The 25,248-nt window shown below is 40.1% G+C and overlaps 3 protein-coding genes across 6 annotated transcripts; all 3 read left to right on the top strand.

The window, feature by feature from the left end:
* Positions 1 to 234: 234 nt before the first annotated feature.
* Positions 235 to 5,665, top strand: spata7 (spermatogenesis associated 7). 3 transcript variants are annotated; one of them, XM_044046767.1, is made up of 12 exons: positions 235 to 468; positions 1,105 to 1,167; positions 1,278 to 1,367; positions 1,542 to 1,589; positions 2,703 to 2,806; positions 2,919 to 3,364; positions 3,453 to 3,498; positions 3,845 to 3,975; positions 4,071 to 4,121; positions 4,237 to 4,314; positions 4,415 to 4,472; positions 4,586 to 5,665. In XM_044046767.1, exons 1-12 carry the CDS (start codon positions 426 to 428, stop codon positions 5,234 to 5,236), a joined length of 1,809 nt encoding a protein of 602 aa, XP_043902702.1. In that variant the 5' UTR covers positions 235 to 425; the 3' UTR covers positions 5,237 to 5,665. The 3 variants fall into 3 exon arrangements, with proteins under 3 accessions (XP_043902702.1, XP_043902703.1, XP_043902704.1); XM_044046768.1 differs by having other exon boundaries at positions 3,845 to 3,966; XM_044046769.1 differs by lacking the exon at positions 235 to 468 and adding an exon at positions 475 to 615.
* Positions 5,666 to 5,992: 327 nt separating this feature from the next.
* Positions 5,993 to 9,700, top strand: LOC122783237 (spermatogenesis-associated protein 7-like). The gene is made up of 10 exons (XM_044047939.1): positions 5,993 to 6,845; positions 6,987 to 7,034; positions 7,689 to 7,783; positions 8,218 to 8,435; positions 8,527 to 8,572; positions 8,695 to 8,789; positions 8,863 to 8,913; positions 9,037 to 9,111; positions 9,207 to 9,264; positions 9,344 to 9,700. Exons 1-10 carry the CDS (start codon positions 6,725 to 6,727, stop codon positions 9,482 to 9,484), a joined length of 948 nt encoding a protein of 315 aa, XP_043903874.1. The 5' UTR covers positions 5,993 to 6,724; the 3' UTR covers positions 9,485 to 9,700.
* Positions 9,701 to 10,640: 940 nt separating this feature from the next.
* Positions 10,641 to 25,205, top strand: ptpn21 (protein tyrosine phosphatase non-receptor type 21). Of its 2 annotated transcripts, XM_044047394.1 has the most exons (20): positions 10,641 to 11,050; positions 11,708 to 12,001; positions 13,070 to 13,239; positions 13,651 to 13,748; positions 14,893 to 14,969; positions 15,084 to 15,154; positions 15,477 to 15,564; positions 15,737 to 15,825; positions 16,367 to 16,454; positions 16,858 to 16,937; positions 17,057 to 17,164; positions 17,679 to 17,739; positions 17,874 to 17,955; positions 18,085 to 19,613; positions 20,792 to 20,932; positions 21,711 to 21,926; positions 22,146 to 22,274; positions 22,358 to 22,592; positions 23,348 to 23,508; positions 23,610 to 25,205. In XM_044047394.1, the coding sequence occupies exons 2-20, from the start codon at positions 11,822 to 11,824 to the stop codon at positions 23,736 to 23,738; spliced, it is 3,732 nt and encodes a 1,243-aa protein (XP_043903329.1). In that variant the 5' UTR covers positions 10,641 to 11,050; positions 11,708 to 11,821; the 3' UTR covers positions 23,739 to 25,205. The 2 variants fall into 2 exon arrangements, with proteins under 2 accessions (XP_043903329.1, XP_043903330.1); XM_044047395.1 differs by lacking the exon at positions 17,057 to 17,164 and having other exon boundaries at positions 10,642 to 11,050.
* Positions 25,206 to 25,248: the final 43 nt, after the last annotated feature.

Here is a 25,248-nt window from a genome sequence, read left to right on the forward strand (position 1 = left end):
AATTTGGCAAATAATTTAATTTTTTAAATCATCTGATGATACTGATGCTGGTGGGCAAGTTTCCTCGTGCTTTTACCACTCGAGAGGGAACTTTAGCTAGCTGTGTTTTTGTCCATTAGGGCACCAGGGTGTCCATTAGGGCACCCCCTGTGCACACCACTGGTCCCTTGTCATCTTTGTTGTGACCAGGGGGGCGTGGCGTGCTTTACGTACGCTTGTGCGTGATGACGAAAGCAGCCGTAGCAACCATCATGGCGACGGGAAGCTTTGCCGAGCGGCTCATCTGCTTATGACCTCGCATTAGGTTGTTGACATCGCGTTACTTCACCACATTACAGCGTCAAAAATGTTTACAGTCGTGTGCACTGTCGTGTTGGGATGTCTCCGAGCTCCACAGTCTCTGCCCCGGGATATTTACGAGGAAAATGGGATACGCTGAGTGTGACTGTATCATGGAATCGAGAACGGGTATGGAATTACGCTATTAGCATTATTAGCTCCCTGTGTTGCTAGTAATCGCCGCGAACTGAGGATGAACTCATGCTGCTCATGTGTCCAAATACTGTCTCTACTCAAACAACTGTTCATGAATCTAAATGCTGCTAACAGTTTCAGGTAATAAAGGATTTCAATAATGTCACTATTTTAGAGTTTTACAGTACCTTATTATGATTATTTATGACTGTAATCCTGGTCTACACCAATAACCAAATAAAAAGAATCAAGTCAAGTTAATACTGACCATTACCTCATTGAATTTCTATTACAATAAAAATATGTACGAAGCAGGAATGTACAATCACCAAATAATGTACGAAAGGAATTGGAAATTATTATAATCACATTAATACAATAATTTAAGCATCCATCCATCTTGGCAAATCAAAGCCTAATGGAAAACTGTATATGTATCAACATGACTCAATATCTATCTATCTATCTATCTATCTATCTATCTATCTTTTCTTAAAATAGAAAATTATCACATTTGAGAATGTATATACATGTGGTATTTCTTATTCTAGCACGTCTGATAAATCCTTAATGCTCTAACCATTCATTAACTGTCAATCCTCAAATCCTAATCCACAATGTTGTTTGTAGGGAGTGTGTCATCAGGACTGGGGTCCAGTACTGGCAGGAGAGGACAGACAGTGAAAAGTAGCCGTAAGTATTCACATGTGCTAATATTAGTGACTGGAGTGTTGGGCAAAAATACGAAGCAAGACCCTTGTTTCACAGTGTATTAAATGTTGTCTCATGTCCTGTGTTTTCAGCTTTCTGTCCTCGCTCATCCAGTAAATTGACACAGTCCATCGTTAGAGATCACATGGTGTCTCATTACAAAAAGGTTTACTCGGCTAAAGGTGAGCCATGTGGCTGAGATTCATTATGACCCTTACAATAAGATTTTGAATGTCATTTCAGCTTTTACAGGCAAATTTCTTTAGAAAACTTGGTAAAATTATGTATTTCAATTGCGCAGCAAATGTAATTAATGTATGTCGTGATAATCACAAATTGTGTGCCTTCTTCCGTAGCTGCCATCGATACTTCAGTTCCTAAAAGCATGATACACAGTGTAAAATGTAAGTATGAAATATTAAATGACTAAGTTGTTTGGATATGTGTTAATTTATTTTAAAATGAAGAGGCTTGGTAAAGTTTGAGTCTGTTTGGTCGAGGCATAACTTCGCAAAGGTGATCTGTGCCTTCACAGCTCGTTTCTGGAACATTGCAATGCTCTTTATTCTATAACTGTGAGCACATTTCCCCCTTTCTGTCCCACCTCCATTGATGCCCTGTGAATTACAGAGTCAATTTAGAAATAATTTTATTCGGTTTTAAATCCTGTGCTGATCTAACTCTACCTCTTTGACCTCCTTCAACCGATGTTCCTCCGTGGTCGCTCAGGTCTGCTGATCCGCTGCTCCTTGTCCCAGGGGCCTTTGCGGATGCGGTTCCCAAACTATGGAACTAAGTTTTCTGTGTAGATTCTCATTCATACATGGTATAAGTGAGGGAGGGCTTTTCACTGCCTGTTTCTAAATCTCCTCTTAAAACACACCTCTTTTTCTTGGTTTTTAACACAATGTGTTGCTTCATACTTTGAAATGTTGTATTGTCTCTTTTACATCGTTGTGTTCATTAACTCTTATGGATTTTAATGCGTCCATGCTTTGTAAATCATATTGGATTTAGCACAACAGCCGTGTGAAATTGCCCAGTATTTAGTTAAAATGCTTATCAAGTGAAAAGTCCTCTGCCAGTTTGCGGAAGTGTTCATTAGTTCACGAAGACGCTCCTGGGAAAGGCATAGAGCAGCTGCGGCACTGAAAACAGCTTTGATAAGAAATCATATACCGTAATGCTGCTAGTCATCACATTTGAGTACAGGAAGCAGCTCCTCTCTAATGGTTCCAGTAATGCTTTCTTCCTATTATCACGCTATCGTGCTTGCTTTCCTGACCCTTGCATACCTCCGTGCAGTAAAGTCTTGTTCTCCTGGGATAACGCAAAGTCATTTCAGGGTATGAATCTTCAAGAGTGTAGATATAGACAACTGGAGTTTTAAATAATAACCCTCAGGATGCAGTGGATTAAAGGTGTCTGAACTTTTTGAAAACCCATGAAAGTAAACTGCTTTGCTGCCAGTTTTGACAGTAGTCCCTGTATTCATTCAGTATTTCATATGCTTACAGACAATGACCACATCAGGCAGGATCGCTTCAGGAAAGGAGGTCGTCCTCAGTCAGCTCATTCTCTTTCACAGAACGATAGCAGAGCCTCCTGCTTCTTAGCCCAGGTGAGACATCAAGGCAAAGTCACTGATGTGTTGTGTTGTATCCATATCACATGGAGTTAAACTTTTTCATGATGTGCAATGTCTAATTTAATAAAATGTTTTGTTTTTTTAGAGTAGATTATCCCTGCAGTATGAAGACAACTCATATCTCTGCTCGAGGGCATCCATGGCCTCCAGCTCAAAGTTCAGAACTTCATTCCACGCTAAGGACGTTGTTAAAGTGGAGCATTCCCATCACTCTCGCCCAGCATCACAATCAAAGTCCCGGAGCCCAGAGTCAGCTTTGCGCAGAAAGCAGTCAGTGTGTTCACTGTCGGCTTCAGGAGCTCAGAGTTTCTGTAAGACCTTCCGGGACCCTGTCCAGAAGACTTATAGTGGAGACTTGCTCCAGAAACACTCACAGCACTTTACACACCCCAAACCTTTTACCCCCAAGACCCTAAAGACGGATAAGAGTTCATATTTGGAAAAATATCGCTACTACAGAGCACCACTAAGGAAGCCCACTCAGGACTGCAACGATTACACACTGATGCAACAGGAGACCAGTGACAGAGGGTATTTAGCCATTTAGCAGTAGATTCAGCATGTGCGTGTGTGTGTGCCAGTGTCTTCAAATGTGTTGTCTTCTGTTTTTTCTATGCAGCACGAAAACCACAGAATGTACACAGGAATTTGATCAACCGTCTCAGGTAAATTTGAGAAATTTAAATATGCAATTATTCATACATTTTTTAATGTAAAGTTCCCAACTGTTGGCTCAAGTTCAGTAATGCTGATATTATCATAAATTATAAAGTGAAAGTGAAATGTTTATTGGCACGTTTCACACAAGTTAAAATAAGTATTTGATCATGAGAAATGTCAGTCAGTCATCATCTACCGCTTTATCCTCCACCGGAGGGTTGCGGGGGGTGCTGTGCCAATCTCAGCTACATGGGGCGATAGGCGGGGTACACCCTGGACAGTTCGCCAATCCATCGCAGGGGCCATGAGAAATGTATGATATAATATTGAATTCCCTTTGTTGTATCACAGGGATCCGTAACGGAGCACGAGTGGTCGGAGGACGAGTCGAATGGCACATATTTGTTAGCGTCCAGACAAAAGAGTCGAATAAACAAGAGCAGAGACTACTCTTTCTTTGACTCCTCATCCAGGTTAAAATTGTAAATGGAATTTTTTGTTTTTTCAATGTCATATTGTGCCATATGTTATTTCTTTAAGTGTGAAGTTCTGCAATATATGACGTCTCATCTTTTAGGACCTCACCAGAAAATAAGAAATCTCTCAGTAGGAAGAAAGCATCTGCAGAGTAAGTTCTCTTTTATCATGTGTCGCATGTGCATAGAAGGATTTAACAGTATGAACAGTTTAAAATAATGCATTCTTGATCCTGAAATATGTTTTTCTCGTTTATTCCTCAACAGGGAAGAAGAATTAAAGTACCTCGAATTTATTTCTGCTGTAACGGAGGATATATTATCCAGGAGGCACATCTCTGACAGGTTTGTGGAAACGTTTGGATGCGATATGTGAACACATGTGTACACATATCTGAGTATCTCCTGAGTCATGACTGGTTTAACTGTCCACGTCCTCTGAAAGGGTCCTGGGTCGGGTGATAAAGCACCATATTGACATGAATCGGCATCGACTCGATGAGGTATGTAAGTTTAAAGCAGGAGGACGAATGCATTTAGCCGGTTGTTGGGATTTCACCAAGCAATCAATGGCACCTGGAACTCCTCATGCATCTGATTTCATCGTCTGTTTTAGGGTAAAATGCTCCACCTTCTGGCAGTGCTGCGTAAAGACTTTGAAGAGCCAACCAACACGACCACCTCCAATACAGAGCTTGAAAAAAGGGAGAGTGATCTGCTTGACTCTCTCCAGCCTTTTCTGGAATCAGGGGGGGAGCAAGTTAGGACCAAAGAAGACGACGACGTTTTCTCCTACGCGTCACTGATTAAACAGTGCGATTCGCCTAATTTCACTGATGCCTTATTAGTGTCTACACCCGTATGTTCTCCTGACAGGACTGCGTCACCAATAACAACAAATGAAAAGGACCAGGAGAGCGACAATCAGGAAAAGTTAATTAGCTCTCCTTGTCTCAGTGAGCATCTCCCTGAGAATACAGGTGTCAGTGAGGAGGTCGTCCATCAAAATGAAATCGGTAACAGTAACACTGCAACTGATGAAGAAGTCAGCCATGAAAACCGCGAACACACGTCTGTAACCAGTGATGAAATATTGAATCAAGACCAAGCCGAGGTCAGTCACGATGGACGATCTCAAGAGCTCGAAGATCTGGGAAGACATCTGTCAGAGTCTCTTCATGTGTCCAGCAATAACTCGGTTAATGTGGAGACCACTAATGAGCAACATGTAAGCACAGTTGCTTCTGTCAGTGATGATGAGTTCTGAGTTTTGTGACCAGGTGAGAGGGAAGAAATGTAATATTTTGAATTTTCTGAAGGTATAGTCACGTAAATGTGACTCAACACTGGTTGTGTTTTTAAAAGCCTTGTTCACGTTTTATTCAAATCTTTACCAAAAGCTTTAGATTTGTCAACATGCAGATGAATCCATGAGTAATAGGTGAGCTACAATTGTTAAAAAAGTGTTATTCGATTTGTAACATTAGGATAGTCCACTGCACTGTGTGTTAAATTAGTGGCATCCTTAGTTTGGAGTGGTTTGCCGTGTCCCCAGTTATTAACTAGCTTTGTTTTCCGGTTTCTAGAAAAGCAATTTGTTTGGACCGATATCTCTCACATGTAGCTACTATAAGATGACTCCAGATGTCACCAGAAAGTGTCTTTTACAATTGCAATAAATTTTCTATTCTTCTGATTCTGATATGCAGCCATTATTACAACACGTCTGCTGCTTTATCCACAACAGCAAAAGGGGGCGTACACTCTGGACAGGTTGCCTGTCTATTGCAGGGCCTACATACAGAGACATACAATGTTCATACCTATGGTCAATGAGTTTCCAATTAACCTCTACATGTTTTGACTGTGGAAACTAGAGAACCTGGAGAAAATCAACACACACATGCAGAAAGGTCACAAACCTGGGTCTTTTTGCTGCAAGGCAACACTGCTAGCCACTACACCACCATCTAGCCCCCTTTACTTTTTAATAATAATATTCTGTGCTGTATAAATGGCAAAACTGTAGTGTGAAGCACTTTGAGTGTCATCTAGTAAAGTAGAACCGCTGCTTGGCTTATTTGATAAGTTTCTTTAGCATGCGTTATTTCAACAAGCAAAACCAAGAGAGGTGGTTTGACCTGCAGGATGATCTCACCTGTTGCGGCATCACCATACAATGTCCTGTCCAAGTCCATCCGTCCATCTTCTACCGCTTAATCCTCCACATGAGGGACGCGAAGGCTCTAAACATCTTCTAGGTTAGAAGAACGTGTAACACAAGCAGATAATCTGAGACATTAAGGTTTCCATTTGAATTATAAGCTCATAGATAAAATTAATTTGCATAGTTTGGCTGATCGGAAATGCTGAGTACATTTATGTTACATTACAGTGTATTGTAATCATACAGTATATTTTGAATTATTAAACTGTTTCTGGTAGTAATGGGAAAAAGCTGCCATCTGATCAAAGGCATGGAAGCATGGAAGCCAGTGTGATTGCTGATAGTTCTCTTGTTCTTTTGCCTTTGATCTGTACAGATCACTTGTCAGCGTCAGACAAATGTGTTATATTATTACCATAGCGGTGACGTAACTACTTCAAAATGTTATTGGGAACTTTGACCTGTGGAGCGCATCATTGCACATTTTAGTGTACAGCCTCCCAGAAGTAACTGGGAGAAGAAGAAGCTCAAAGTCAGCATTTATTCTGCATTTTCAGCTGTAAATCTGACATTTTGTGGTTCAGTTCAATGTTTGGTTTTCAGACTGGATCAGCCATGCAGTTGAACAAACCTCCCCTGTCCAGCAAGTTGACACAGTCCACAATCAAAGACATGCTGTATCACCACAGAAAGGTTTACTCAGCCAAAGGTATCAGAATCAGACATGGATGGAATACATCATGATCATTTATTGATGAAGCCCTTGCATGCAGTATATGCTTAATATGATGAGTATGTAGCTGTTTCCATAACATCTGTTGTGATAGTCTCACATTTCTGCCTCCTACAGCTGTCATTGATACATCAGCACCCAAAAGCCTGATACAAAGTGTAAAATGTAAGTATTTAAATGAAATGAAATATTAAAGAACTAAGTAAGTTAAATCATTTTCCCATGAGTGAGCAGATACAACTACTGACTGTTTACGACTGTATATCTATGCAATGAAGCTTCAACATCAACACATTCTTTCTAGAATCATTACTTTTGCGCCAATGTTGAATAGTTTTGGAAGTATTGGCAAACACAATCTGCTTTTAGCTACTTGGCAAGTGACTGTACAGACAACAGTACGCTCAATACAGTACGACAATTCATACAAAGCTCATTAAAGAGCAGCGGCAGTAACTGTCATGTTGTAAATCTAAACTGTCGGTCTGAAGTAAATGATCTAAAGAGCCTGCTTTTGTCTATCTGTGGTTGCAGTTGTGGTTTGGTTTAAGCCATTGTTCGAAGTTATATTGATTCTATTGTTTTGAGCACAGTGAGGTTTTTCAAGCAGGACAAATATCATGGTATGCAATATTTTTTCTGGCTGCTTTTACTGTCAGCGACGACCTGTTCTGTTGGTTACTCTCTTGGCCCGTGATCAAAGGATGCTGCAACCTTAAAAAAAAACCACATCAAATATGGAAATATACTGCTTTGTAGTTAGAAAGTGCAGAAGATATTAGGTTGGGTATTCATGTAGTTTTACATACCTGCTTACAGACAATGACCAGAACAAGAAGGATCGCTTCAGGGAAGGGAGTCGTCCTCAGTCAGCTCAGTATGTCTCATACAGCAGCAGAGCCTCCTCAGCTCAGGTGAGACATCATCCACAGTCACTGATGTTTACGCTCATCATTTAATGCATCAGCAGAAAATGTGTTGTACGTGTGAAACATTCGATTAAAGAGAGGTTTACTCAAAAGTACTCAAAACTTTTTTAGTATGTAGGTCTATTGTTTTCAGAGGACATTTGTTACAATTATCAAACATAAAACATACGTAGGGGGAATAACACATACAATAAATTAATGAAAATAAAAAATTACTCACATCCACATCCATCATTTTGAATATCCTTATGTTCCAGTAAGTCATGGGGAAAAAAAACATTGTAATTTGTGAATAAACTAATTTAAATTTCATGCTTTTACCCATTTGGAAATTCCATCAACATCTTGGTTCCTCCATGAGCAGGTGATAGATTTTTCAAATCAAATGTTCAATATTTTATTGAGTAAAATGTTGTCAGAGTTGCCACAGGACCTCCCAGCGCACTGTCCAGAAGCCGTCCAGCGTAGACCTGGTCCAGAAACACTCTGAGCTCTTTACCCAGGACAGGCCGTTCACCCCAAAGATCCTGAAGTCAGACACGAGTTCAATCATGGAAAAATATCGCTGCTACAGAGCGCCACAAAGGAAGCCCACTCAGGACTGCACCAACTCCAAACAGGAGACCAGTGACAGGAGGTATTTAAACATTTAGCACCAGTTTATTCAGCATATGCAGCACGTGTGTCCCATGTCTTGAAATATGTTGTCTTCTATATTTTCTGTGCAGCAAAAAAAACACAGAAGGCGCACAGGATGTTGATGAGCCATCTCAGGTAATTTCATTTTGCATGTATTGATTGTCAGTAAGTTTCCTACTTCTGACTCTAAAAGGGATTTTCAGTTTACAGCCATATTTCACACAAGCCATTATTTTTATTATTGTTTTGTTTTATAGGGGATCATTACAGAGTGTTCTGAGGAGGAGTTGAATGGCACATATTTATCAGCATCCAGACAAAAGAGTCATCCTTTCTGTGACTCCTCATCCAGGTAAATTTGTAGTTAAAATAGTATGTTGAACTTTAATGTAAAGTTGTAAATCTCTACGATTGTTGTTTTCCAGGGCATCACTCGAAGGCGCAAAATCTCCCATTGTGATTAACGTTTTTGCAGAGTAAGTTGTCTGTGTAGGTCTTTTATTGAGATAAAAAGCACTTCTATACGTGCAAAGATTTGACTGTGTGATGTTTCGGTTAATCTTGATACAGTTGTTTTTTTGTTTTTTTTTCCTCTACAGGGAGGAATTTGAGTACCTCAATTTTATTTTTGCTGTAACAGAGGATATCTTATCCAGGAAGCATATGTCTGACAGGTTTGTTGACATGTTTGGGTACCAGGTATCGGAGTAAGTAAGACAGTTGCCTTTTACAGTCTCCTAAAATCATCCCTGTCCATGTTCTCTGGAAGGGTCCTAGATCGGATGATAAAGAACCACATTGACATGAATCGGCTTCAACTCGATGAGGTGAGTATGTCATTTTTAAGGCAGAATCAGGATAGTAGCCTGTAACTTCTCATGCATCTAATTGCATTGCTTGTTTTAGGGTAAAATGCGCCATCTAGTGGAAAAGCTGCGTGAATTTCTTAAAGAGCCAACCAACATATCCACCTCCAGTACACCAGAGCTTACAAATGATCTGCTTAACTCACTCGTATCATGTCTGGAATCTGGGGGAAACCAGTGAAGACCAGTGAAGACCACCAAAAACAAGTGTGGTTTCCCTCAGTGAAGCAAAGTAATTCTAGGGACTTCATACCATTACTTAATTAAGTGCAGGTTTACAAGATAAAGACTCTCAATATATTGATTTCATGAGATTGTGGGATATTTTCAAAGGTTGGTAATTACATCAACGTAACATTCTCTGTCTCAATTCATTTGAGTTCATTGTTTACGAAATAAAAATCAAAGTTGTCATAATTTGATCACGTTGGATTTTTGTTCTCCACCTCAAATTGAAAAGATTTAAGTCCATTCCCCTGTTTTCTTCTCGTGCCTGGACAATTTCACATGGTTTGAAAATCCTGTAATTGTTTTTTTAGCAGACAAGCGTAGGTTCAGATGAAAGAAATTAAATATTTTTCTATAAGTAAAGCTTTGTAAACAATGCTGTAATGTGACAAAGTATACGGTACTTTGTCACATTACAGCATTGTTTACAAAGCTTTACTACTCAAGTACAAAATTCATGTATCAGTACTTTAATTTTTTATAACCACCATGGCTCAATTCTAACTCATCACTTTTTTAAATACTTTTACTAATAAAACTCAATTACATTTTATATCAGAAAATGAATTTTGATACTTAATTACAGTAAATGTAATTTACTTTAAGACTTTTACTGAGTATTATAAAAAGTGACTTTCCTCAAGTATCTCTTGGTATTGTAAAATGCAGATGCATACTTATAGATTAATAGTATATTGAACGTTATTCAGGTGTTTTGTTAGCAGAAATGTAAATTCAGTCAAAGGAACATTCTTAAATGCTTGCATCTTGTAATTTAAAACATTATTTAAAATGGTCAGTGCTTATCCAGCAAGGAAATATGCACAGCCATTATTTTGGGACCGGACCTTAAACTTGGGCTATTTTGCAAACATTTGCAGAGAAAACTCTAATGATGTTCTGTGTGTGTGCAGATTACAGCTGTCAGAGGACGTTAAAGGTAAAGTGACAGGTCAGCGGTGGAGAGCTGCTCCAGGCAGCTGCGTCCCATTTGTGGCATTTTCACCACCCGGCATTCCAGCTGTCTGATGTCATGGCTCGCAAAACCTCCATGTATTCCTCCGCCGCGGAGGAACTATAGTGCACTTTAAAGCGGCAGGTCAAGCAAATACGGCTAAGTCTACTTCCCTTACGAATATATAGGGGTTTTCAAATACGCCCGTTTGTATTTGTGGAGTTTATTAACTCGTGGCCAAACTATAGAGCCGCCGCGGATGTATACGGAATACACTTGTTGCTCTTCCAATCCCAGGAAGCGAAACACGCTTGGAACTTGAGTGAACTGTCGGACCAAGAGGCATGGGGTGCAATCCAGAAACTAACTTCAGACAAATTAGCCACCTATAGCTCCGAGAAGTGTCTCGAAAGTAGCCTATCTGTTGACCAGGATAGTGAAACCTCAAAAGACTGAATCCTGACTGGGCTACGAGGTTGCACCTGTTGGAAACGGTGAAGGTTTCTGCCCCAAATATTTACCGGCGACGTCAGCTTCCCAAGGGTGTCGTCTATTTGCTGGGATGTAAGTTAGCATGCTAGCGTCAAAGCTACACGAATTTTTAGACATTGGTCATTACTCTTTACTTATAATACTGGTGTAATTGGTAAAGTGCCACGCATTTTGTACACATATATTTGAAGGTTGAGAATTACTGAGGTAAGCGACCTCGATAGTTTGTAATGTGGTGCAGAAAAACTGGGATTTTGCATTTATTTTGCTGCGTATTGATTCAGGTAATTCTTGAGTGTTTGGGTCTGACTAATCAGCGGAAGGGGATTAATGTAACCACAACCTTTCGGAAAATGGCAAACAAATGTCAGACTTGCGTTTATTTGTCAAGCAGGGCAGTCCACTAGAAATAATAGAAACGTTTAATTATGACATCTTAAGGTAAATGTTAATACAACCAATTTGGTAACTTTGGGATTACTTTACGACAGATATTGTTTTGGTTACCCAGCTGTGAGTACTACATTCAATCTCGTAGGTATGTCGTTGGCATACAATGATTAAACGGGATGGAAAGAATCCCTCATGTCATATGTTTACAATAAAACCAATCATACACGCTCTTAAGTAATAGGTTAATGTCAGTTATGACTTTTATTCCATGCATGCCGTCTGTCGTTTAGTGCTTTGGTTTTGGTATGCCATACACTTTTCCATCTTGCTTTCCAGATCTGTTCGCTGATGATGAACCTTGCAACATTCACAAAACCTTTAAGAGGACAGCGAGGAGGATAATCTCTCAGGGCCAAGTGAAGACCTTCCCCCTCAGAGGAAGCGTGAAACATGCCCTTGCCATTTGGCTTTAAACTCAAAAGGACTAGAAGGTATACTGTTTCAAGCAAGAGCTGTCTTGTCACTCGGATTCAGCAGCTCAATGGAGAGTTTGTTGAGTTTACACTTTCAGTGGAGAGCACTGGACAGGAATGTTTGGAGGCAGTTGCCCAGAGACTGGAGTTAAGAGAGGTATGTGTGTTCTTTCTGCAAATACAAGTGCTGATTGTTGTCTCTTGTTTTAGAGTCACTATCTCGGCAAAAAAAGATAAGTTGTTTTTGTGGTGTGCTTCTTGACTCGTGCTAACTTAATACTGAAAAGCATTATGGTCATATAATTAAATCTTTAAATAAAGGATGTAAAATCACATTCACTATATATATATATATATATATATATATATATATATATATATATATATATATATATATATGTATATGTATGTCATTAACCATAATGACATAAACAGTTGTAACCTTAAGTATTGACAGTCATATCCCTTGCAAAATCAATAGTAGAAATCAATAGAAGAAAATGGTAATACAGCCAATGTGATGTGGAATCAATTAACATGCCATTTATGACACAGATTAACAATGCCAAAGATTTTAATTTACTTGCAACCTCAAACCTAATTCATTATTTCACAATAATGTAAGAAAAAGTTCACAGGGGTAACTTCTCTTGCCAGTGGGATGTACGACAGTCACAAGACTCGCCATTGAGTAAATCTAGAAAGCTTTTTCTGTGTTTTTTTTCTTGGTCAACATAATGATATTTATTATATGTGACTAAATAAAAAAAAATCTCACGCAGTGTAATAATATTGTCCTTGTCTTTAATACAGTGCTGCAACTCAGTTATTTTCATCAGTGGTTAATAATATTTTCTTGATAAAGTTGTTTGCTGTTCTGTCACTAAATGATCAGCAAAATATGTGTAAAAATGTGGATCAAATAACAGCATCCCTTAAGTAGTTTCTGTCCTTAAACCAGAGATTTTCAGTTTACTGTCATAGAGGAGCAAGGAAATCAGAGCATATATGTTACTTTATTTATACTTTACAAACTCACTCAAACTTGTTAAAATATAATCAAAGCAGTTTGTTAATTATTTAATATTTTAATAGCTATTAAGTGCTTAAATATATACGTTTTAGTGAGTGTACTTTGTCTCTAGTGTAATTACAATGCTTCAATGTTAATTGTTGTCCTTTTTGGTGAAGTGTAACATGTCTGCTTGCGTCCTTTGCTTGTTAGATAACGTACTTCAGTCTGTGGTACTTCAATAAGCAAAACCAGCAGAGGTGGATTGACTTGGAGAAGCCACTGAAAAAGCAATTGGACAAGTATGGGCTGGAGCCCACCGTGTACTTTGGAGTTGTGTTTTATATACCCAGTGTTGCCCAGCTGCAACAGGAGATTACAAGGTAATGTTCCATTAGAGGTATGATGAGTTGTCTTCTCTAAGCTACTAACAGTACTCTTGACATCAATCCAAAGCCATACATTTTAGTTGTGAACTGGATGCCAAGCAAATTGTAGGCAACCACATCAGATATGTTTTTGTTTGTCTAAATAAGCTCTGCTCAGGCAAAGGTGGCGTTCAAGGCTCGAAATAGACAAAGCTGCGTAGAACCAATTACCAGTGTGTCTGCATTAGTGATGCCATCTATAGTGCCAACTGCCAAGCAGACATAGTGGACACCAGTATGATGGTCTAAATATTGTATCTTAGGTGTTTTGTTACTATTGCATTTGTTACAGCTGTTTGTGCATACCTAAGTGAAGTAATCATGTTTGGTTGTTGGCTGCTTGTCTATTACCTCTACTCCCCACAGATATCAGTATTATCTGCAGCTGAAAAAGGATGTTCTGGAGGGCAGGATCTCATGCTCACGAGAACAAGCTATACGTTTAGCAAGCCTGGCAGTGCAAGGTAATATCAATATTTAATACGAGCCAAATAACATGAATGTTAAATGGGAAAAAGTGTTAAATTCACTTTAATTCTCAGACAAGGTAATTGCTAGGGCTAAGCACTTCAATAAATTGCATCTCTATATATAATTAGGAGTCGCATGTTTAAATGATCTACATCCAGAATTACTTGCTTATTTACTTATTTTCAGAAATAAGGTGGTTGGTGCCAGTTTATTAAGTGTTCTCCCAAATTAAATCACAGGTTTGTTACATATTGGGTGTTGGCAAACCCCTTTGCAGTTACCCTTTTAATCATTGTAGTCAGTGTGTAATTCTATGGTTATAGGGTTACATTTTGGCTAAAAACCACCACTATCGCCCAACTTTTAAAGTTTTTTTGAGTGTAAATATTTTGTCTTTTTGGTTAATGTTAGATTAGGTTTAGATTAATGCTTAGGGTTGGCATTTAGGTGAAATGGTAAGGGGCTAGGGGATGCACTATATCTATCAGTGTGTTGTGTGTGTGTGTGAGAGAGAGACACACACACATCCTTCCTCTTTTGCCCATGCAGAAGAATCTCAAACCCCACTGACAAAGTTATAAAAGGCACTGCAGCTTACTGACCTGGCTGTTAGCATAGCAGAGCTGCTGAGATCACTTACTGTTACAGCCGTGTTCAAATAACTGACCGACCTGCTATATGTGTCTCATAGAAAAGCCTCATGAAATGTCTCGCAAGTACTCCCAATTTTTTTTATTATAGATGAAGCTTGGAATTGGTTGTGCTGTAAATAAACTGGTGTAGTTCACAGAGTGTGGTATTTTGGAGTGAAGGGCAGTTGTAGCTTTTGAACATGGGTGATGCCTGGGATGCTCCAGATAGTTGTGAATGCAGCCAGCAGGCAGCCTGAAGCTGTGACAGTTTTGGACCTCCACGTTGTCAGACACTGAAGCAATCGCTCTTAAAATTAGTCTGTCTTGTCATCATGATCATACACTCTGCCTACAGCTTTCTGTAATTCTGTAAATGTCTAATTTGCTCTGTACTTGACGTAGGAATAGACATGTAATTGAATTTAAGTGGGTATCAGTGTCATGTGTCATGTATCATGTCCAATTATGTTTATTCACTTGCTATGTTATATCTTTAAATTCACAGCTGCGTTTGGAGACTATCGATATGACAATCGATACGATTCACAGGAGTTCCTCCAGAAGTTTGTGCTGTTCCCTATTGTAAGTGTTTTATTTTGCTTGCTTAACATGTTACATGAAGGAAAGTCTTAGATATTGTAGACTTCATTTGTGTTTTATACCAACAATAAGGCAATCCTGACTTTGTTTTTGAAGGACTGGATTCAGGATGAGCGAGTACTGGAGGAGGCCACTCAGAAAGTGGCTCTGCTATATCAGTCTTTCAGGTGAGCAGGATTTCAAACATCTGTTTACATATTAATCATGAAAACATGGTTCTTTTGCATCTTTCCAGACCCAAGTAGATTGTCTGTCAATGTTGGGATAGGATATACACTATGTAATACAGTATACACAATCCCTGTTATTTAAATGGAATGATTTACAATGGCTTGTAAAGCACAGATGAGGCTAGTCTTGTTTCCTCTAACCCAATTTTACAGTGTTTGTTTTATTCAACACGTTAAATGTAACTTCTGTAAAGAACTGTGTTATTGGTCTCGATCTGTTAGGTACCTTCATTGCTTGTTTCCTCTGATACATTTTCAGGGGTTTGTCTGCACCAGAGGCAGAGATGTTGTACATGCAGGAGGTGGAGAAAATGGAGGGCTATGGTCAGGAAAGTTATCAAGCCAAGGTTGGTCTAGATTTAGAGCCAGATCCATCCTGTAATCTCCCACAGCCCAGACCTCAAGGAAGTGTAAAACTGTGTGTTATAGTGACTTCTGCACAGCTTTAAGAACTATTGGGTTGAAAAGCAATCTAAATAGTTTATTCTTACATTAACAAATGCCCTCTTATCTTAACAGGACAGTACAGGCGCAGATGTCACCATTGGATCTTGCCTCGAAGGCATCTTTGTCAAGCACAAAAACGGAAGGCCACTCCTTTTATTTAGGTAACCCTGGAAACAAATTTGAGAATGCTTTGTTTGACTTTTGTGTCGGTCAGGAAATATGGCTAACCTCTCAATATGAAGCATTGAATACAGGCTTTGTCTGCTAACTTGTGACTCTCAGCAGTAATAGCACTGAATCAGGTGATTCCGTCTGTATGGTCTTTTTGTGGTTTAGCTCATGGCCATTCATGGGTGAGGTTGTCTTGTGTAATGCATTTCTTAATGCATTCTAGACCAGAACCTGGCCTGAGTGATGAGTCAGGTAGACAGTAATAGCTGGTAAGGATGGTGGGAACATGATGTCAGTCTCGTGAGTGAGCAAACAGTCGTGACCCTAGCTAAATTGTATGTACATACCATAATGAACGCCACATAACATTAAGTTGACTCCCACATGTTTATGGGTTTTTATTATGCATTGTTAAAAGCAGTCAGTCTCTGTTAAAATGCTGTGAGGTTTTGAGACTGCACTGACATCATGTGTTTGGTTTTCTCCCCCCCCTTCTGTCTCTTTGCCACTGTGCTTTAATTGGCTGTGTAGGTGGAATGAAATTAACAACATGAGTCACAACAGGTCCTTCTTTGCCCTGGAGCTTGCCAACAGAGAGGAGAGTGTTCAGTTCCAGACCGTAAGTCTATGCTTCCACTACAATCTTCTCTGCTCACCCCATCCCAAGGGACATTGTGATCTCTTATTAGATTTAGCAACGTTGGAAATGGCCTTTGTGGTGGAGACTACCATCAGCTGTTTCCAACAATGCACCTGTATATTTGTGTGCCTAAGTAACTTGGATCATTTCAGTATGAATGATAAATAATGATAATGACAAAGATAAATTCAGTATAGAATTACTGGCAGGTTTACACAGGGATGCTTTTATTTGTACATTAGGGAATAAACAATTACACGACTTGAATGGAAAACTCTTTTCAGACTTTTGGACGCCACTATAGGCAACCATACAAACACCACATCTGCACAAGTTTTCTCACCATCTAATTACTTTCTTTTTCTTTTACTTTTTTTCTTAGGAAGACATGGAAACCTCCAAATATGTGTGCCGGATGTGTCTGGCCAGACTCAAGTTTTATAAGATTAACAAGAGTAGTCTGTAAGTGTTTTTGTTTTTCCCCCCTTTTTAAGACGTCTCGCCTAGTTCCTGTCTCTTTGTTCCTTGTCGTCGTATGTCTTCTCTCTGGTGTTGCCTCACTACTGTCCTCCTCTCTTCAGAGAGGAGTGTGACCCCCTGCCTTCTGAGGGCTCCCAGAAGTCCCTTCTCACTCTATCCTTTCCTCGCTTTCCAATGCTCTCTCGTCCCTTTCTGCCTTCTGATAAGGGGTGAGCAACACAATCAGCCACCGCCTACAGTAGCCTATCAAGCAGGTGCCAACACCTTTCCCTTATACGATTGCTCTAGCTAACAGAAACTGTAGCGAATACACTCTCTGTATCTAATATGGTTGCGGGCTCAGAAGCAAGTAGTTTTTATGCGATAAATAAAGTTCATTGGGTATCGTCCTTTAACAGGGCACATTATTCAAACCTCATGAGCTGTTGAACGCCAAGTTAGAACTGTGTTACCCCAACATTTTACAAGTTGTGTTTAAATGAAAGCACATTAAAAGCATTTGCTGAACTCCTCTGATGCACTAAGGTAACGTGCAGTAAGTAAATGGTGAACTAGATGAGTCTTTAAATTTGAAACTTTGGTGTGTGCTCCAAAGTTTGACACCAAAAATGTGTAGAAACCCCTTATGTTATCATATATTCCTTATAAAAGGAAAAGTATAATCAACAGTACTATGATTTGGTTATGTCACTTTCTTTTGACCCATATTTCTTTTCCAACCAGACAAACCCAGCCCACAGTTGTAAACCCGGTCAGACGGAGATCATCGACTAGAATATCTCTGGTAATGTTCATACTTGTTCCTACACACTTTTCAACATCTGTGGTGAATGGTGCATAATTAAAAGACGTATAGATGTGTCAACAGTATGTGGATTTTATGAGAAGTAACTGAATTCTTCTCTTGTTGAATTACAGCCAAAGCCTCAAGCCTACATGATGTCCCCTCCACAAATGCACTACAACGGCCATTACACAGAGCCTTACACATCATCTCAAGGTAACTGCTGTGTAGAAAGAAACTTCGATCATCACATAGTGCTATTTTGTTTTTTTAGACTGCGAAGCTTGCTCCATGATCACCTAAATACAACTATGTAATTCTCTGCTCTTTTCTCTACTCTTACAGACAACCTGTACATGAACAGTCAGAATGGTTATTACTACCACTCTCAGACCAGCTTGGATTGCCCTCCTCTTGAATACAGTAGTGGAGGACGTTTACGTAACGGCAGTGTCTACAGTGCCCACAGCACCAGCTCGCTAACCAATCCTCAACATTACCTTCAGCCCTCACCCATGTCCTCCAATCCCTCCATCACTAGTGACATCACCAGGCCGGACTACGTCCCCTCACATCGCCACAGTGCTCTCATCCCACCTTCCTACCGTAATACTCCTGATTATGAGACAGTAATGCGTCAGAAGAACAGAGGAGTAGGAGGGGGGATGATGTTGTCTCAAGAGCACCGGCAGAGTCACTCATTGAGGAACCTAAACATTGGAAATTCATACGCCTACAGTAGACCAGACCCTCTAGTTTACAGCCAACCAGAGATAAGAGGGGAACATGGTGGAGCAGCCCACCACCACCATTATCCTTTCCATCTGGGCTCCAGTTTTAACAGCCCCTCTCCATATCCTTACCCCACAGAGAGGCGGCCTGTTTTCGGAGCAGTCAGTGTCCCTGAGCTCACTAACGTCCAGTTGCAACAAGCTCAGGAGTATCCTGCCCCCAATATCATGAGAACACAAGTGTACCGACCACCTCCCCCCTACCCATATGCCCATCCTCGGCCTGCAAACAGCACACCTGACCTGTCCCGTCACCTGTATGTCAGCAGTAGCAACCCGGACCTGATCACGAGGCGTGTGCACCACTCTGTCCAGACTTTCCAAGAGGACAGTCTCCCTGTTGCTCATTCTTTGCAAGAAGTGTCAGAGCCTCTTTACTGCGGACCCCCACATAGACAACCATACCACACTCAAAAGCGTAATTCCATTGAAATTGCTGGACTGACTCAAAGTCTGGAGGGAATGAGAATCAAAGAGCGGACTGTGTCTTGTTCCGCAGCTGAAATTGCAACTCCCCCTCCTCCTCCTCCAGTGATGCTTGGTGGTCAAGGCTCGGAGCTCAGTGTGTTCTTAGAACACACAAAGACGGAAGACAGGGCTGACATAAAAGAGGATGTACATTACGGACACAAAAAGTCTCTCTCAGATGCTACCATGCTGGTTCACAGCAGTGGTGAAGAAGAGGAGTTTGAGGATGACAGTGGACGGCACACTCCACTTTCTCAAGATGCAGTTGCGGCCACTCTTCCTGAGCAGACACCCCAGCAGCGTCACAGCTTGACCTCTCTTTCCTCTCTGCCACCTCAGCAGCAGACTCCCATTGAGCCCCCTCCTGCATATCCTATAGGCTCCTCCCTTAGCCCCTCTCTAGCCAGCTCCCTGACATACAAGATTCACCCTCTGATCCAGGAGACTGAACCTCTGTACCTGCTGTCAGACTTAAGACAACCAAGGATTATGCCCTCAGTCTCAGAGGGAGACCTGAGTGGTCAGGCCAGGCTGAAGCCTAAACTGGACTTCAAGAAGAGACCGGTGTCTGATGTGCCTCCTGGGAAGAAAACAGTGGAAGGTTTGCCTCCTCCGGTGCGTCTTCTTCTCAATCTCCTCCCATTAATTGAGTGTTATTTATCCTAGGTCAGTTCATTATGTAATTAGCATGATGCAGTGGTAGTTTTAAGCGCACACTATTCATCATTCAAATATTATGCACCAGTCCACGATCTATAAAGATATTTAATTTATTTTCACTTCACATGTCGCGTAGAAAATCATAAAAATATTTGCAGACTAGCGGATAATTAATCATTCATACAGATCTGTGAAGATTGTCTTCTTTTTTTTTATTCTTTATTTTCGGACTGCATCAATTGCAACACACAGACATTTCTTTTCAAACCATATAAAACAGTCACATTTTATGAACTTTTACAGTTTGGGAGACAAAGTGTACGAATAAAAAAAAAATACAAATAAAATAAACAAACAAAAGAAATAATACTAAGGGAAGAAAATAGAAGGAAAACTGGTCATTACACCATCAATTGTTTGACATCTTGACAAAATCTGGACACAAAGGCCTTACATACTGAACCCACTTGGACCATAACTTAATGCTTAAACACTGTTTTCTTAAGACAGAGTGAAAACGTTATAGCCCCTCAAAATCATAAATATCATTTACTATATTTATCCATTGCGGAATTGTGGGAGGTTCAGGAATGTCGTGTGAATGCACTCAAAAGTATCAAAATGCAAAACCTGTATCGATCCACTTGTCTTGTCTGAAAATCAGAATGTGTTTCTGTCTTCTTAAGATTTCCAGACATCTGTGAGATTGATAAGATAGCAGCTAATCAGTTTGTTTTAAACATGTCTGGAAAGTATTACTGTAACTTATTGCAGACACACATTAATACTCCGTGTAATACTTTGGTCCGTGAACAATGTTTAATTTTACATGCGACACTGTTGCATGCGTTATTATTTTTTTATAGTAACATGATGTCTGTGACTCGTGTCATGATAACAATAGAATGCATACACAATGCATTTCAGGCACTGAATGATGCAAACAGGCTCATTCTGACACAGATTGAAAGAATGAAGTTGGACTAACTCGGTAAACCAGATCAGTAACATTCTGGTTGAAAACACCTCAGCGAGGCCGTGCCTTCCCTCCCCTCTTCATACTAATCCTACTCAGTCAGGTTCACACATTCATCCTCACTTTTTCTCTCGACTCCACTCGGTTGTCAAACCAGGGCATGAAGAAAGGATCAAGGTCAGAGGTGAAGAAGATGGGCCCACTGAAGGTGGCGAAGCTCAACGGGCTGTCGGTGTCCAGGCAGCCAATATACGACGAGCTCAAGGATGATCCTGAGCAAGCCTCTAATGACGAGAGGGTAGGGCACCGGTTTTGATTTGCTTGTCAAACAACAGGTTTTTAAAGCAGTAACAAATGTTATGTTTAGGCATTTATAGCCTATAATATAATGTGACTCATTTCATATACTGTATTACCAATCTTTTGGGCATGAACAGTGTTTTTTTTTGCTTATGTTGCTTGTTTGTCGTGTAGTAGCCAGATCTTACGAGTAGGAGCTACTTGTTTTGTTTGTTGGTATGAGTGACCTGCTGCTGGATAATTACTTGTTTTGAACGATGCATGAAAGAGAGCACTTTGTCATTACTGGTCAGTGTTCAGAATCCTGATGCGTTTTGCTTTCAGTGTTGAGTGTTACATTTAAATATAAATATAAACCCTTTTAGCTAATTCAATCGTTAAATATGCACACTGTAAATCTCAAACTTATGTAGTTTTTACAAATTGTAGATTTCTAAGAAACAGGCACATGTTTGTTTTTGTTTTTAAAGGGACAGATCAATTTTCATTCAAATTTCATTTCACCTTTCAACCACACCTTGCACTACAGTGTACTGTAAACTGCATTATTTCCAGTAATAGAAAGTAAAACTGCAGTAATAGAAATTCAAGTATGATGTCTTAGTTTCTGTGCCGCTGTTAATTCACACAATATGGAATCGTACGTTTTTGTAACACATTATTTGTGTAAAATAAACCGAGGAACTCGAAGAACTAAAGTCGAATGGAGGTCAAGTAAATCAGTGCTGCATTGTGCATGACAGTGATGTACTGACTGCCACCTTTCTTGTGTACAGTGTAAATTGCTGGAGCAGCACATGGACAGAGGTGAGCTGTTGAAAGAGTACGAGACAATCCCAAAGCGTCCTGGAGGGGAATACACCATCGCCCTGCTGCAGGAGAGCGGCGACAAAAACCGCTTCCAAGACGTGCTGCCTTATGACAGCACCCGAGTGGAGCTGGTTCCCACGAAGGAGAACAACACGGGATACATCAATGCGTCACACATCAGAGTGAGTTGTGTAGAGATGAAGTAGAGTGCTCATGCCTTTGAAAAACACTCATGTACAGGATTATGTACACATCCTGTATTTGTGATTGTTCTTTCAGTATTCACCGTGCTGGTCAGCTGTTCTACACACAATTACAGTGTAGAAGGCTGGAATTCTCCACAAATTCTAAATAATGAGACATTATGATGGAGGTTTTAACAGATACTTGTTCCTCATTAGATCACAGTAGCAGGACTGGAGTGGAACTACATCGCGTCACAAGGTCCCATGTCAAACACGTGTCAGGACTTCTGGCAGATGGTGTGGGAGCAGGGGGTTTCCATCATTGCAATGGTTACTGCTGAAGAGGTGAGTTAACTTTTCATATTTACACTTTCATCACTGCCCCCCCCATTTCTTTTATGACTGACCTTTCTACTGCCCTCCTGCAGGAGAACGGCAGAGAAAAGAGCTTCCGGTACTGGCCACGACTTGGCTCGCGACACAACACGGTGACGTACGGACGCTTCAAAATCACCACCCGATTCCGCACAGAGTCCGGCTGCTACGCCACCACGGGACTGAAGATCAAACACCTCATGACGGGTCAGGAGAGGACTGTCTGGCACCTGCAGTACACAGACTGGCCTGATCACGGTTGTCCAGAAGACTTTAAAGGCTTCCTCAGTGAGTGCAATCAGTGACTGTTTTGTTTTGTTTTTGGCACAAATTTGCTACCGTTTTAAAAAAAAAAAAAGGGACCATTGGCCCCTGGAAATCTTCACATTATCAAATATGGCCCTTGTTATAAAAACATTTGCACACCCCTGGTTTAGTATAGTATGTTGTCTAAAAGCACACCAAAACGTCATACTATATAGTATATCGTCCAAAATGACTGAAAAATGTCATACTATAGTATCTTGTCCAAATGGTAAGGAGTTTAAAACCAGAGTCCTGGGTTTGAAACCCACCTGTGACCAACAGCCATATGCATTCATCTCTTATTATGTTATTTGACTTTAGTTGTGGTAAGAAAGGTAAAATTTTTCTTTTCATTTTTCCACTCCTGCATCGCTTAGACTTGGTTACATTTTCATATAAAAATGATCATTGTGACAATGAAAATAACCTTTTTATGCAAGATTAATTATGTCCAGATTTAGTTTAGGGAACTTATTGTTACAGAGCTACAGTATTTGTTCACCTATATCAGGGTTTCTCACTCCTGGTCCTGTTTTAGGCGTTTCCCTGCTCCAACACACCTGATTTAAATAAATGGGTCGTTATCAGGCTTCTGCAGAGCTTACTGACGAGCATTTGAATCAGGTGTGTTGGAGCAGGGACACCTCTAAAACGTGCAGGACAGTGGCTCCCCAGGTCCAGAAGTGAGAAACCCAGACCTGAATAAATCTCACGAGAGCATGCTCATCTGTTCCCAGCATACCTTGAGGAGGTCCAGTCTGTGAGGAGACACACAAACAGCATCAGCGACCCAAAGAACACAACGCCACCCGTACTGGTCCACTGCAGTGCTGGAGTGGGACGCACTGGAGTGGTCATCTTATCAGAGATCATGATAGCCTGTCTAGAGCACAATGAGGTAACACACACACACACACACACACTTCTCATCTGTGTTTCAAGATAAAACGCTGCGTCTCCCTTTTGTCCCACTCATACTCGGCGTCTCGTCTGTTTCAGCCTCTGAATGTGCCAGAAGTGCTGTGGAAGTTGCGCACTCAGAGGATGATGATGGTTCAGACGTTGTCTCAGTACAACTTTGTCTACAAAGTCCTCATCCAGTACCTCCGCAACTCCAGGCTGATCTGAGCCTCAGGGGCGCAGGTGATTTCAGGGTGGAACTTGTTCCAGGTTAAAGCCAAACTGCACTGTGATGGTGTTTCTGCAGGATCCTCTTTTAATGTAGCAGTCGGTGCACGGTGGACCCTGTTCAGGCCAAGTATTAAAATCAAGCAGGGCAGAAGGAACAATGAGTGGATTTATATATAAATATATATATATAAAAAAAAAAAAAAGACGCAATGCCACATGAAGGAGCATGAAGACTTAAATCCTGCCTTTTGACAGTATTATATTATTTTTACCTACATTACTGCTTAATAAAGCTCCGCACTTTTGTAGTACTCTGCTGTATATATTGAACCAATATTAAGCTGCATTTATACGGGCGCATGTTTTGAGTTGAAGTTGATTTAATGAAGGAATTTTCTGTAGCGATTTAAAGAAAAACACTGAGTTGGTTTGACATGAAGGTTTGATTACGTTTAAAAGAAGTGTTGGGCGCCCAAAAGAGCCAAACGTCTGTTCCTGTGTTACAAACCGCCTGCTGAAATTTGACACAAGGTTTTTAATGGAAGTACAAACGCAGGTTTGACAATAAATCTGTAGTGGAAGGAATGGAAGAGAAAAGTCAGGGGTTTTTTTGGAGGGGGGACTGGGAAATTAATTTTATACTTCTCTTACTGTTTTTATGAGTGCCGATTTTGAGCAATTTTATAATCAGTCTGGGTTTTTTTTTTAAGACGGTGCCTAAATATCTGCATTTCATATTGGAAATGCTTTGTTTTGTGTCATATGAAGAATATTTAGATGTTCGTCTGTCTCTTCAATGATAATTGGCCCCCATTTTAAAGAGCATGAAGGAGGTCACGCGTCTACGTTGGGTTTTAACATTGCCTCTCGTTGCCGTGACGCTCATTTATCTGTGTCTTCTGTCACACTAACGTGCTCATTTTCACTCCAGCGAGAAATCCTCTTAACAAACCGCCTCCGCACTATTAACACGGACATGCGGCGTGTTTACGTCCTGTAAATTATATTAAAGATCACAACAAAGTGAACCTCTGTAAGAACAATTATTCTAAACAGTAAAATGCAGTAAAAAGTGATTTTTTTTTTTTGTTTTCCCTGATATTTTTGCTGACCTGGTGAATTTTCTTTACTGAAACTGGAGAAAAATGATACATTTTAAATGAGTATTTTTCTGACACACGCCTTTTTTTATATATATATATATATATTTAGTGTTTGTGGTTTTAAGATGATGATTGAGTCTTAGTGTGGAGACTGAAAGGAATGAGGTGTAACTTCTGTCCATGTACAGGTCTGTTCATAATGTAAACAATGTAAAATTCAGCTTTAATGAATATTGGTTATTGTACAAAACTGTAAAAACTGTATCTACTGAAGAAAAAAACAACCCTGTATTAAATAGGAAAACCTTTAAGTGTAGAAAATCTTTACAACCAAGAATAAATATTTGTCAACAACCATCAACCTCTGATTTTCTCAACTGTAATTTGTCGATGATGCCACCGTG

Source organism: Solea senegalensis, linkage group LG16, assembly GCF_019176455.1.
Source record: "Solea senegalensis isolate Sse05_10M linkage group LG16, IFAPA_SoseM_1, whole genome shotgun sequence".
NCBI lineage: Eukaryota > Metazoa > Chordata > Actinopteri > Pleuronectiformes > Soleidae > Solea > Solea senegalensis.

Excerpts from the sequence above, each read along its gene's own strand:
- ptpn21 (XM_044047394.1), top strand. The coding sequence starts at position 11,822 with ATGCCCTTGCCATTTGGCTTTAAACTCAAAAGGACTAGAAGGTATACT. Across the intron at positions 13,240-13,650 it reads CTGCAACAGGAGATTACAAG|ATATCAGTATTATCTGCAGC; the intron begins GTAATGTTCCAT and ends TACTCCCCACAG. Across the intron at positions 15,155-15,476 it reads CTGCTATATCAGTCTTTCAG|GGGTTTGTCTGCACCAGAGG; the intron begins GTGAGCAGGATT and ends ATACATTTTCAG.
- LOC122783237 (XM_044047939.1), top strand. The coding sequence starts at position 6,725 with ATGTTTGGTTTTCAGACTGGATCAGCCATGCAGTTGAACAAACCTCCC. Across the intron at positions 8,914-9,036 it reads GTGATTAACGTTTTTGCAGA|GGAGGAATTTGAGTACCTCA; the intron begins GTAAGTTGTCTG and ends TTTCCTCTACAG. Across the intron at positions 9,112-9,206 it reads AGGAAGCATATGTCTGACAG|GGTCCTAGATCGGATGATAA; the intron begins GTTTGTTGACAT and ends GTTCTCTGGAAG.
- spata7 (XM_044046767.1), top strand. The coding sequence starts at position 426 with ATGGGATACGCTGAGTGTGACTGTATCATGGAATCGAGAACGG. Across the intron at positions 469-1,104 it reads TATCATGGAATCGAGAACGG|GGAGTGTGTCATCAGGACTG; the intron begins GTATGGAATTAC and ends TGTTGTTTGTAG. Across the intron at positions 3,365-3,452 it reads CAGGAGACCAGTGACAGAGG|CACGAAAACCACAGAATGTA; the intron begins GTATTTAGCCAT and ends TTTTCTATGCAG.